Source organism: Erythrolamprus reginae, chromosome 2, assembly GCF_031021105.1.
Source record: "Erythrolamprus reginae isolate rEryReg1 chromosome 2, rEryReg1.hap1, whole genome shotgun sequence".
In the NCBI taxonomy this organism is placed as follows: domain Eukaryota; kingdom Metazoa; phylum Chordata; class Lepidosauria; order Squamata; family Dipsadidae; genus Erythrolamprus; species Erythrolamprus reginae.
The window spans coordinates 13,851,192-13,865,080 of record NC_091951.1 but is presented as its reverse complement, the minus strand read 5'-3'; the positions used below and the strand labels follow the sequence as shown (position 1 = coordinate 13,865,080).

The following is a 13,889-nucleotide window of genomic DNA, read 5'->3' as shown; positions in this document are numbered from 1 at the left end:
AATTATAGTGATTTGATTGTTGACATGTTGCTTGTTGTCTTCAGACTCTTCTGCAGGCTTTCAGAAGAATTGGCAGAAAAACATAATATGTTTTCACCTCGCTTTCACACAAAAGCCTAGTGGGCTGTTGCCATGGCATTGGAAATCTATGGGCACTGTTCACTGTAAGCTGCGCATGTGCACACATGCGCGCCCCAAAATACCCCCCACGCACCCTTTTCCACGGGCGCACACTCCCCATCCCCCTGCCTGCCATATCTATTCTTGTCCAAATTTTATGGGGGTTTGAATAAAAAGTGTATTGTCTGGTCAATGGATGCCGTTCCTTCCAAACATCATTTAATAACAATTCTGACCGCATTTTCTGAAATGTAATAGGTAATATTGTTTTCTTTTTCTTGTCTTTCTTTTTACCAGAATGGTCTAAAGCTCTGTTTGAAATTGCATTAAAGTCTCCTATTATAATCATATTTTCAATATTTAATTCATTTATCTTTGGTGTAATTGTTTGTAAAATTCTGTTTGTTTGTCATTGGGTGCATAAATAGAAACAATAACAAGGGGTTTTGGTTCAATATTCAATTGTACGATTTATTTATTTATATTTGTTATTTATATATATACACCCAGACCCAAAGGGACTGCCGCTCAGACACTATACTTTTCCGCCTACAGCAAAAAAAAATTAGAGGGAACATTGACTATGGGGATGTAAATGGATTTGAAGAGGTCCTGAGGAGGTTTTTAGGGCAGGCAGGGAGATTTCTTCTCCTCTCCCCTTCAGAAATGAAGCCTTGGTTGAAATAAGAATGCTTTCTTCCACCTCATCTTACCGCATTTTATTCAAACCATGCACAGTGTGGAGGCTCCATTGGGAGCGCAAGTCATGTCACTGCTTCTTGCTGCTTCTATGGACCCAGGAAGTTTGGGAGTTGCTCAAAACCAAGAACCCCCTGATGCTGCAGAAGGATGAGGTAGATCCAAAGAATCATTACAGGCCAGGATACCTTTCCATCGGTGGCATGATGGCATCATTTCTGCAACTCAGGCTATGTTAGAAATGTTAAGTTTCAAAAACTCTCCAGTATCTGTGTAAGTCAACCTTTCTTCCTATGTTCTGCCAGCCCTGGAAGCCCTCTTTTACTTTGGATCTTTAGGGCTGCCACCCCTGGTGGGGATTACTTGAAACCAGGTGGGGTTCCAATTTACTGCCGCTACCGGTGCTAATGCGTGTGCAGCACCAGGTGACCAGCGGGAGGCGTGCACGTGTCTGAGCAAGATTTGGCTTTTGCACATGATCTCTTATCCAAAACAGAAAAATAAGCTATGTTATTTTATATTTAAACTGGCACTCTACCATGTTTCTCCAAAAATACAATCCCGAAAACAAGGCCTAGCCCAATTTTCATTCCTGCACCTAATTATAAGTCCTACCCCCAAAATAAGTCAGAGTTAAGCCTTGCCCACTGTCTGGTTGTACGAGGTCAGGTGAGACACAGGCGTAAAAATCAAGCTAAGGTGGGGGTGCCCCATAAAACCCCATGCGCCCTGCACGCTGTCATCTGTTCACTGAGAAATTGAGTGTAAAGCCCTCTAAATTTCCTTTTGGATTAGAATCGTGTTGCAAATGGCTCTGGAAAGAACCAAAGTTCTGTGAAACAGGGGGAGAATCTGAATTTAGAGAAGGACGCCCCCGAGCGCCACTGCGAGGTTCCTCACTCCAATACTCAGCATGAATCCTTTGATGTGAATTAAGGTTCCTTTTCTTGCAAAAGCTTTTCCCACACTCTGTGCATTTGTATGGCTTCTCCCCGGTGTGTGTGAGGTGGTGGCGTAAGAGATGGGCTTTTTTACGGAAGTTCTCCCCACACTTGGAGCATTTGAATGGCTTTTCCCCCGTGTGGATCCTTTGATGGGTGAGAAGATTTGTACTTGTACAGAAGCTCTTCCCACACTCGGAACATACATAGGGCTTCTCTCTCGTGTGAATACGGCGGTGACAAGCCAGGCTGGTGCTGGTGCTGAAGCTTTTACCACAATCCGGACACGTGTAGGGTTTCTCCCCGGTGTGGGTTCTTCGGTGGAAAATAAGGCTGGAGTTTTGGGCGAAACTCTGCCCGCAGTCCAAGCAGGTGAACGGCTTCTCTCCCGTGTGAGTTCTCTGATGGGCCATTAGAGTCGAGCTGTGGCTAAAACTCCTTCCACACTCCAGGCACCGGAAGGGTTTCTCCCCGGTGTGAATTCGTTGGTGTAGCATCAGGTTTGAGTTCTGGCTGAAACTCTTACCGCATTCCGAGCATTTGTACGGTTTCTCCCCCGTGTGGACTCTCAGGTGGGAAGTCAGTTGCGACCGGTGGCTGAAACTTTTCCCGCACTCCCCGCAGGTGAATGGCTTCTCGTCCATGTGGATCCGTTGGTGCCGGACCAGCGTGGTCTTCTGGCAGAAGCTTTTTCCGCACTCCAGGCAAGCGTACGGCTTCTCGCCAGTGTGAATGCGCTGGTGGGTGATGAGGGCTACACTCTGGCAGAAGCTCTTTTCACATTCCAGGCAGGCATAGAGCTTCTCCCCCGTGTGAATCCTCTCGTGCCTTATCAGGCCTTTCCTCTGCGAGAAGTTTTTCCCGCACTCGGGACACTTAAAGGGTTTCTCTTCTTTGTGGGTTTTCAAATGAGCTTCAAGGCTCAACTTGCAGCTGAAGCTTTCTCTGCACACCAGACACTGGTTGTTCCTTTTCCCACTGCATGTGGTATCTAAGGCTGGGGATTCACCGGCCGCAACATCCTGAAAAACAGGGGATGGAGGCATCCTCTTTTTTTTCATTTTCACTTTCTGGCTTTGCTTTTCCTCTTCCTTATCTGCAGGCTTCTCCAAAAATACCCCATGGACTTCTTTCTCTGTTTCAGCATTCCAGTTGTCCCTGGCTGGAACAAAGAGAGAAGGGTATTAAAAAGGGATATACAGTAGTGTCATCATGCAGTGTTGATAATGACCTTTAAAGCCCTACACGGCACTGGACCAGAATACCTCCGAAACCGCCTTCTACCGCATGAATCCCAGCGGCCGATAAGGTCCCACAGAATTGGCCTTCTCCGGGTCCCGTTGACTAAACGTCATCAGTGCAGTCAGGTGGTAGGGAAAGCAAGTAGGATGCTTGGCTGCATAGCTAGAGGTATAACAAGCAGGAAGAGGGAGATTGTGATCCCCTTATATAGAGCGCTGGTGAGACCACATTTTGAAATACTGTGTTCAGTTCTGGAGACCTCACCTACAAAAAGATATTGACAAAATTGAACGGGTCCAAAGACGGGCTGCAAGAATGGTGGAAGGTCTTAAGCATAAAACGTATCAGGAAAGACTTAATGATCTCAATCTGTATTGTCTGGAGGACAGAAGGAAAAGGGGGGACATGATCAAAACATTTAAATATGTTAAAGGGTTAAATAAGGTCCAGGAGGGAAGTGTTTTTAATAGGAAAGTGAACACAAGAACAAGGGGACACAATCTGAAGTTAGTTGGGGAAAAGATCAAAAGCAACATGAGAAAATATTATTTTACTGACAGAGTAGTAGATCCTTGGAACAAACTTCCAGCAGACCTGTTTGGTAAATCCACAGTAACTGAATTTAAACATGCCTGGGATAAACATATATCCATCCTAAGATAAAATACAGAAAATAGTATAAGGGCAGACTAGATGGACGATGAGGTAATAATGCTCAAGCTGGGATGAAGAATATGCAGTTTTAAAGCATTGGGGGCTCATTTCATCTGCTTCCTAGCATAATTCCATATGTGGATTCTGCGGTGTCTGGCCACTTTTGTTGGAATGACAATTGCAGCAGCATAAACATTAGGTGAGCAAATGATAGCATTCATATGAAGAGAAGGGATAGTTTTGCACTGCAACTCTGCTTTTATCAAACTGACTCTCACCCACTGGTGCTGCTGAATGTTGGTATTGTCAGGATAAGCATATCCTGAGGTAATATCTCAATGCAGAAGGAAAGACTATGTATAGAATGCTGAGTCATTCTGAGTTAATTAAGCATGCAGCAACCTGATTGGGTGATAAGTATTTAAATATCTCCGGGACCGCCTTCTGCCGCACGAATCCCAGCAACCGATTAGGTCCCACAGAGTTGGCCTTCTCCGTGTCCCGTCGACTAAACAATGTCGTTTGGCGGGTCCCAGGGGAAGAGCCTTCTCTGTGGTGGCCCCGACCCTCTGGAACCAGCCCCCCCCCTGAGATTATAATTGCCCCCACCCTCCTTGCCTTTCGTTAAACTCCTTAAAACCCACCTCTGGCGTCAGGCATGGGGAAACTGAAATACCTCCCCTAGGCCTATATTGTTTATGTATGGTGTGTTGTGTGCATGTTTTTAAATTATGGGTTTTTAGTTTAAATTATTAGACTTGTATTACATATTGTTTTGCTACTATTGTTGTGAGCCGCCCCGAGTCTACGGAGAGGGGCGGCATACAAATTTAATAAATAAATTAATAAATTTATTATTATTATTATTATTATTATTATTATTATTATTATTATTATTATTATTATTATGGTGGAAGGTCTTAAGCATAAAACGTATCAGGAAAGTCTTACTGAACTCAATCTGTATAGTCTGGAGGACAGAAGGAAAAGGGGGGACATGATCGAAACATTTAACTATGTTAAAGGGTTAAATAAGGTTCAGGAGAGAAGTGTTTTTAATAGGAAAGTGAACACAAGAACAAGGGGACACAATCTGAAGTTAGTTGGGGGAAAGATCAAAAGCAACGTGAGAAAATATTATTTCACTGAAAGAGTAGTAGATCCTTGGAACAAACTTCCAGCAGACGTGGTTGGTAAATCCACAGTAACTGAATTTAAACATGCCTGGGATAAACATATATCCATTGTAAGATAAAATACAGGAAATAGTATAAGGGCAGACTAGATGGACCATGAGGTCTTTTTCTGCCATCAGTCTTCTATGTTTCTATTATAATAATAATAATAATAATAATAATAATAATAATAATAATAATAATAATAATAGATATGTAAGAACTTTTGTATTGCTTTCTCTGATTCTCTGATCCGTTCTCTGCTCTGTGATGTGTGCTCTAATCTGAAGTTCCTGTTGCTGTATTGAAGTATTGATCTGTTGGTTCCTGTGAATTACTGCAGTTGAGATAGTTGTAGTGAGATACTAGTGAGATACAGTGTTCCCTCAATGTTCGCGGGGGATGCGTTCCGAGACCGCCCGCAAAAGTCAAATTTCCGCGAAGTAGAGATGCAGAAGTAAATACACTATTTTTGGCTATGAACAATATCACAAGCCATCCCTTAACACTTTAAGCCCCTAAAGTGCAATTTCCCATTCCCTTAGCAACCATTTAGATCATTACTCACCATGTTTATTAAAGTTTATTAAAAAAAATATTTATTAAAGGCAGATGAAAGTTTGGCGGTGACATATGACGTCATCGGGCAGGAAAAACCGTGGTATAGAGAAAAAACCCACAAAGTATTTTTTAATTAATATTTTTGAAAAACCGTTGTATAGACTTTTCGCGAAGTTCGAACCCACAAAAATCGAGGGAACACTGTACTAGTGTGATCTATGTATAGTAAGATGGAATACAGTTAGTAGTGTAAATAAGAACTAAATATATTTTTGCAGGGCTTCCTGCTGCTGCTGTGTTTCATTGAAGACTTTAACTCCATATCTATTGGTCTCTGGCTGGCTGGTTGGGTTTGTTAGCTGGCTGGGGTGGTCAGCTGCTTGGGCTGGCTATCTTCTGAAAGTGCAGCCCTGACAGGGATTGCTGGTGAAAACTTTCCTATAAATAGAACAAGTCCTGAAAAAAAGAGTAACCCTTTTGGCCTCATCCATCTGTCCCATGAAGGGCCCCCAAGGAACACAATTTACCCAGAAAAGCCAAGTTTCCACAGTTCTCCTCCATCACTTCCACATGGAGGGCTTGTTCCTCTGGATCCAGCAATGCCCACTCCTCATCAGTGAAGTAGACTGCTACATCTTCAAAGGTCACCAGATCCTGAAGGACAAAAGGGAAGGATGTGAATTCTCTTCAAATTTATTTTCATAATAGGAGGACAGCAAGTGTATGGAGATTCAGATCGTGCAGAATGCAGCTGCGAGAGCAATCATGGGCTTCCCCAGGTATGCCCATGTTACACCAACACTCTGCAGTCTGCATTGGTTGCCAATCAGTTTCCGGTCACAATTCAAAGTGTTGGTTATGACCTATAAAGCCCTTCATGGCATCGGACCAGAATACATCTGGGTCCGCCTTCTGCCGCAAGAATCCCAGCGTCCGGTTAGGTCCCACAGAGTCGATCTTCTTCGGGTCCCATCAACTAAAAACAATATCTGGCGGGACCCAGGGGAAGAGCCTTCTCTGTGGCAGCCCCGGCCCTCTGGAACCAGCTCCCCCCAGAGATCAGAATTGCCCCCACCCTCCTTGCCTTTCGTAAGCTCCTTAAAACCCACCTCTGTCGTCAGGCTTGGGGGAACTGAACTACCCTTTTCCCCCTAGGCCTATACAATTTATGCATGGTATGTTTGTGTGTATGTTTGGTTTTAATAAGGGTTTTTTAATTATTTTAAACATTAGATTTGTTACATGCTGTTTATTACTGTTGTTAGCCGCCCTGAGTCTACAGAGAGGGGCGGCATACAAATCTAATTAATAGATAGATAGATAGATAGATAGATAGATAGATAGATAGATAGATAGATAGATAGATAGATAGATAGATAGATAGATAGATAGATTCTAAGTCATCCAGGTCATGGTTGACTCAAAGGTGCTTTTTTTCAAGAGGCAACTGGACTTTCTGGTTTGGTGTTTTGCTTCTCATCCAAGATTGGAAGCTCTGACTGGATGGTGCAGATTGGGAGAATTTCTACTCCTAGCAGACTGCTGGTCATTTGCATTCTTTTAGGGAGTCGTTGATGCCCCCTGGAGGCTATTTGTGTCACCTGAGTAGTGCAAATTACTGTGGAGCCTTCTTTGAACAGTTGAAAGGACTGTATGGTAGACAATATTGATCTCCAGTCTGCAACACAGTCCTTTCAACCAGTGTTCCCTCTAATTTTTTTGGGGGGTGGGCGGAAAAGTATAGTGTCTGAGCGGCAGTCCCTTTGGGACTGGGCGGCACAGAAATAATAAATAAATAAATAAATAAATAAATGAATGAATGAATGAATGAATGAACGAACGAACAAACAAACAAACAAACAAACAAACAAACAAAAAACCCACCCTGTTTTGCCTCAGAGAATTTCAAAATAAAATACTGTACAGTACTGTGTGTCTATAACAGTGAGCTCATAATAGGGCAACTCTATCAATATCAAAATGCCACTTAAATAGTTGAGCTAGTTTCAAACTAGATTTTGATTTTCTTTCTCTCTTCCTTACTCCCATTCTTTTTCTTTCTCTTTTCCTTCCTCTCTTTTTTCTATCTGTTTCTCTCTCTTCCTCTCTTCCTCTCTCTCTCCTTCCCTCTCACTCTTTCCCTCTCGGCTTCTGGGCAGGTTTGAAAAACTCTGAGTTGATGATGATTTTTAAGTGAGCGATTGCTCACTGCTCAGCTTAGAGGGAACTATGCTTTCAACTTTTTCATGAAGGCTCCACACCCTTTTGCACTACTCAGGCAATCCTGATGACACAGATAAACCTCCAAGTGGCCTCAACAGCTCTCTAAAAAGAATGCAAATGACCAGCTGTCTGCAAGGAGTATAAATTCTTCTATTCTCCACCATCCAGCCAGAACTGAAGAAGCTTCTTGGATGAGAAAAAATATGTCTTCAAAGAAAAACCAGAAAATCCAGTTGCCTCTTCAAAAAGCACCTTTGGGAGGATAAAGAATTCCTGCCGACAAGAAATGGCCACTATTTTTTCCCATTGACACTGGGATAAGTTGGGGGGGTTGTGTATTTCAGCCCATCCTCAGACATATAAGCTCACTGGCCCTGAAGACTACATCAGTAAGTTTTTGCCTTGAAAACTGAATATTAGTCCAAATTAGTGGCTTAAGGTTTTGGATAGCACTGTCTTCCTCTGATTGTGGGTGACATCCCAGAAGCACCCAGTTGGACACTCTGAGAAGGTAAATAGTGGACAATTATGGGTCTTGCCTGATCCACCAAGGCCATCAAATTACCGACAAAAAATGCTCAACAGCTTTTTCAGCAAACATTCAGAAAGAGACCAGCTGAATTAGGAGATAGCTGGTGTCTTCTTATTCTGTTCTGGAGCATCTCAAAGTCAGCCTAAGAGAAACAGAATGCTAGTCTAGAGTGATCTGACACAGCTTCAGGGTTCTTCTGATGTTCATAAAGCAAAGCTGAGATTTTTCTAGAAAGAAATTATTTAAATTCTGGCTGCAAGGGGCACTAGTGATATTCATGTGGTTGATAAACAAAGTCCTGCATGAATACCTATACCAAAGGGTGCTGGTATATCTAGATATCTTAATTTACACTGAAATCATGGAAGAGCATGTAAGAAACTAAGAAAAACCCAGTTGTGCGTGAAACTATTTAAATGTGACTTCCACAAAATCAGTTATCTGGGGCATTGCATCGCTAAGGATGAGGTTGAAATAGACCTGGGTAAGGTAGGGGTGATTCTGGAGTGGGAGGCCAGGAAGCAGCTACAGAGTTTCCTGGGATTTGCAAACTACTATGAGAAATTCATCCCACTTTTGCCCAGATATCCCTGCTTATCACCATAATAATAATTTAAAAATTATTATTATTATTATTATTATTATTATTATTATTATTATTATTTTCACTGTTACATCATAAATCAATATTGTTATTTTTTAAAAAAACAATTGCAGTGGTTTAGTTAACAACTGTGACAAGAAAGTTTGTAAAGGTTTTTAAATTCACTTAACAGGTATCTTGCTTAGCAACAGAAATCCCGGGCCCATATTGTGGACATAAATCGAGGAATACCTGGACCAGGATACTCACCTGCTGCTCTTCCTGAGACTTTTCTTCTGCTTTACTCAGCAGGAATCCCTCGGCCAGGGCCACTGCCTGAGAGCTGGTTTCCGGTCCACATTCTCGAAGCCAGCTCTCCATCTCTGGAGGAAGGACAGCCAGGAACTGCTCCAGGATCACCAAATCCAGGATCTGATTCTTTGTATGACGCTCAGGTTGGAGCCACAGGAAGCAAATATCATGGAAGCGGTTGAACACCTCTCGGGGTCCCCAGATCTTTTGGTAGCAAAACTGCCGGAAATGGAAACATTGGGCATCCACTGTGTGGTCGGACTCTCCAGGCTTCATCTTAGCAGCCCTGAACTCCACCTGGAGAACATCACAGTTCTTTCCTGCTTCTGGGCCAGCCATGTTTTGCTCCATTTTTGAACTGTTCTGGGGTAGATCCCATCAGGAGCAGGAAGGCGCAGTTCTCTGAAACTTATTCTTAAAGGAAACACGGTTCAAAAGCCAAGCTGTAGCATGAGTCAGCAATGTGCAGCAGCGGCCAAAAAAGCCAATACTATCCTAAGCTGCATCAACAGGGGATACACTCCAAGACCAGGGAAGTATTAATACCACTCTACTACGCCCTGGTCAGACCACATCTGGAGTACTGCATCCAGTTCTGGTCACCACACTTCAAAAGAGACATTGAAACTCTGGAGAAGGTGCAGAAAAGAGCAACCAAAATGATTAGGGGACTTGAAACAAAGACTTACGAAGAGAGATTGCGGGAACTGGGCATGGATAGTCTAGAGAAAAGGAGGGCAGAGGGGACATGATAGTTGTATACAGATATATGAGGGGTTGCCACGGAGAGGAGGGGGCCACTCTATTCTCCAGAGCACCAGAGGGCCGGACCAGGAACAATGGTTGGAAGCTGACCAAGGAGAGATTCAACCTAGAAGTAAGGAAGAACTTCCTGACGGTCAGAGCGATCAACCAGTGGAACAACCTGCCTGCGGAGGTTGTGAACTCCCCAACTCTGGACACTTTCAAGAGGAGATTGGACTGCCATTTGGCTGGGATGCTCTAGGATTCCTGCTCAGGCAGGGGGTTGGACTTGATGACCTGCATAGTCCCTTTCAACTCTAACAATAAATAAATAAATAAATATTATCAAAGCAGAAAAGGATCTGGTAAGCAGTGCCAACTTTCCTGGTAGAAAGTTTAAACCTCAAAGGGCAAATGAAGGTACCGTAGAGACAGTCACACCTACAACAATGGAGAACAAAGCCATAAGCCTACTTTCCTCAACTTGGGGCCTCCCAGAATCGCAGATCTCAGAATACCTAGGGATGTGGGAAATGGAACAGGAATGGGACAATTTACTCACTTACTTACTTACTTACTTACTTACTTACTTACTTACTTACTTACTTACTTACTTACTTACTTACTTACTTACTTACTTACATACATACATACATACATACATACATACATACATACATACATACATACTTACTTATTGTTAGAGTTGAAAGGGACCATGAAGGCCATCAAGTTCAACCCCCTGCCCAAGCAGGAACCCTATAGCACACCAGTCAAATGGCAGTTCAATCTTCTCTTTAAAATGTCCAGAGTGTTGGAGTTCACAACGTCCGCTGGTAGGTTGTTCCATTGGTTGATCGCTCTGACCGTCAGGAAGTTCCTCCTTATCTCCATGTTGAATCTCTCCTTGGTCAGCTTCCAGCCGTTGTTCCTCATCCGGCCTTCTGGTGCCCTGGAGAATAAAGTGATCCCCTCCTCTCTGTGACATCCCCGCATATACTTGTAGACTGCTATCATGTCTGCTCTGGCCCTCCTTTTCTCTAGGCTATCCATACCCAGTTCCCTCAGTCTCTCTTGGTAAGTCTTGGTTTCCAATCCCTTAATCATCTTGGCTGCTCTTTTTTGCATCTTCTCCAGAGTTTCAATGTCTCTTTTGCCACAGTCAAATTCTATTTAATTATTTAAAATAAATAAATAAAAATATTTTACTTTTTGTCATTCACATTTTATTCTATCCCTTCTTTGGCATCCGTTCTTTACTGATTCTACTCTACTATTTCTTTGATATTAGTGTAACTCTCGTCTTGCAGCAAGCTCTCCTGTGGTAAGATGGCTGTGACAAGGTGGCCAGGGTAGGCCAACCTGGATATACTGCCCACCTGGTGGGTTTCAGCCTAGAGAAGGCTGAATTAATCTGATTCAGAAATAGTCCGTTCAGTGCTCTTGTCCTTTTATTTATTTATATATACATGTATATTAGAATGGAATGGAATGGATTAGAATAGAATAGAATAGAATAGAATAGGAATTCTTGATTGGCCAAGTGTGATTGGCCAAGGAATTTGTCATTTGTGCCTATGCTCTCAGTGTACATAAAAGAAAAGATACATTTGTCAAGAATAATGAGGTACAACCTATGATTATCATAGGGTACAAATAAGCAACCAGAAAACAATCAATATTAATATAAAGATTTAAGTAAAATGTGTAAAGAGAAATAGGAGACACTGTGGCCTATCAGTTAAGTAGAATGTTAGAAATGTTATTTGTCAGTATATATTTGAGGGAACATCAATGAAGAGAGGTAATACATGATGATTGTGATTGCTGGATGACAAGATTAGATAAATCTTTTTTTTTTTTTTGCAATAGGGGACAAAAGAGCTATAGAGAAATGAATAATTTTGTATTATGATTTTTTTCTGGGATTATACAAGAGTTACTAACAAAATACTGCATTTTATTGTACAGGAAATAGAAGATATTTGACATTGTACTAAAGTGTATGAAGGAAAAAAAAATTATACTGTATAAAAATATTAATATAAATTGTAGGGGTACAAGCAACAGGTTACAGTCATACAGTGATAAGTGGGAGGAGATGGGTGATAGGAAGGATGAGAATACTAATAGTAATAGTAATGTAGCTTTAGTGAATAGTTTGACAGTGGTCAGGGAATTATTTGTTTAGCAGAGTGATAACATTCGGGGAGGAAACTGTTCTTGTGCCTGGTTATCTTGGTTTATAGAGTTTTTTTGAGGGTAAGAATTGAAACAGTTTGTGTCCAGAATGTGAAGGGTTTGTAAATATTTCCACAGCGCTCTTTTTGACTCGTGCAGTATACACAAGTCAATGGAAGGCAGATTGGTAACAATTTTTTTTCCTGCAATTCTGATTATCCTCTGAAGTCTGTGTCTTGTTGGGTTGCAGAACCGAACCAGACAGTTATACAGTTATACAGAACTGTATCAGCAGCTTCTTGATCCTCTTTGAATCCTCCAATGGTTCCCTCCTCCCTCCCACCCTTGGGTCCCCATCCCTCTGCAAGAGTGGACTCCCCACAGCTGCCCTCCTCCCAACCTGACACCGCCATTCCAGGCAGCCTCCCTCCCCTCCCAGGGAGGAACTCACCAGGCATCCCAAGACAAAGACCCCTTTGCCCAAGGGGGGAGGTAAGAAGGAGGGGCAAGACGGGACAGGAAACGGCTGGTTTCCCCGTTTCTTTTCTTCCTTTTGGCCTTTCTAGCCATCTCGCCTCTCTTGCCTTAACCCCTAAGAGAAGAGAAGGTACATCATAACAGCTCAGGCTGGATCTTATGTCCGTCCCTTCCTGCTGGCCCTCTGTACTTTATTTAAGGAAGTAAAAATAAGTTAAGATTTTCATTTACTTCTTTGCATCATGATCGGCCTCCCCAAAAGACCCTGTCAGGGTGCCCTCCATTTATCCCTCAGGGAGGAGACTTCCTGATTTTGTATCAGGGAACAACGCTGTGGAAGTTCATTATATATTTACTACATAGTATACTACATAGTATAATATGTTCATATATAATGAACATATTATAAGTTCATTATATATTTACTATATGTACAGTATACCCAATATAACTCATTGTGCAATGGACAAAATCAATCAATCAATCAATAAATAAGTGTGCAGTGAAAGAAATGCTGGAGGGGGGAGGACAACAAAGAAATCCCACACCACCAAAAGTGTGCTGTTGTGTCCCTTGTGGGAGACCCATCTAGTGCAGTGTTTTTCAACTTTGGCCACTTTAAGATAGAAACATAGAAACATAGAAGACTGATTGCAGAAAAAGACCTTATGGTCTATCTAGTCTGCCCTTATACTATTTTTTGTATTTTATCTTAGGATGGATATATATTTATCCCAGGCATGTTTAAATTCAGTTACTGTGATTTACCAACCACGTCTGCTGGAGGTTTGTTCCAAGGATATACTACTCTTTCAGTAAAATAATATTTTCTCATGTTGCTTTGATCTTTCCCCCAACTAACTTCAGATTGTGTCCCCTTGTTCTTGTGTTCACTTGCCTATTAAAAACACTTCCATCCTGAACCTTATTTAACCCTTTAACATATTTAAATGTTTCAATCATGTCCCCCCTTTTCCTTCTGTCCTCCAGACTATACAGATTGAGTTCATTAAGTCTTTCCTGATATGTTTTATGCTTAAGACCTTCCACCATTCTTGTAGCCCATCTTTGGACCCATTCAATTTTGTCAATATTTTTTTGTAGGTGAGGTCTCCAGAACTGAACACAGTATTCCAAATGGGGTCTCACCAGCATTCTATATAGCAGGATCATAATCTCCCTCTTCCTGCTTGTTATACCTCTAGCTATGCAGCCAAGCATCCTACTTGCTTTTCCTACCACCCGACCACACTGCTCACCCATTTTGAGACTGTCAGAAATCACTATCCCTAAATCCTTTTCTTCTGAAGTTTTTGCTAAGACAGAACTGCCAATACAATACTCAGATTGAGGATTCCTTTTGCCCAAGTGCATTATTTTACATTTGGAAACATTAAACTGCGGTTTCCATTGCTTTGACCATTTATCTAGTAAAGCTAAATCAT

The 13,889-nt window shown here is 42.1% G+C and overlaps 1 protein-coding gene across 3 annotated transcripts; it reads right to left on the bottom strand.

Moving 5' to 3' along the window:
• Nucleotides 1-564: 564 nt before the first annotated feature.
• LOC139159770 (zinc finger and SCAN domain-containing protein 2-like) lies at nucleotides 565-12,478 on the bottom strand. Of its 3 annotated transcripts, none has more exons than XM_070737151.1 (4): nucleotides 12,419-12,478; nucleotides 9,001-9,456; nucleotides 5,920-6,046; nucleotides 565-2,922 (listed from the first exon to the last, which is right to left on the bottom strand). In XM_070737151.1, the coding sequence occupies exons 2-4, from the start codon at nucleotides 9,391-9,393 to the stop codon at nucleotides 1,559-1,561; spliced, it is 1,884 nt and encodes a 627-aa protein (XP_070593252.1). In that variant the 5' UTR covers nucleotides 9,394-9,456; nucleotides 12,419-12,478; the 3' UTR covers nucleotides 565-1,558. The 3 variants fall into 3 exon arrangements, with proteins under 3 accessions (XP_070593252.1, XP_070593253.1, XP_070593254.1); XM_070737152.1 differs by lacking the exon at nucleotides 12,419-12,478 and adding an exon at nucleotides 10,481-10,615; XM_070737153.1 differs by lacking the exons at nucleotides 5,920-6,046; nucleotides 9,001-9,456; nucleotides 12,419-12,478 and adding an exon at nucleotides 3,026-3,161.
• Nucleotides 12,479-13,889: the final 1,411 nt, after the last annotated feature.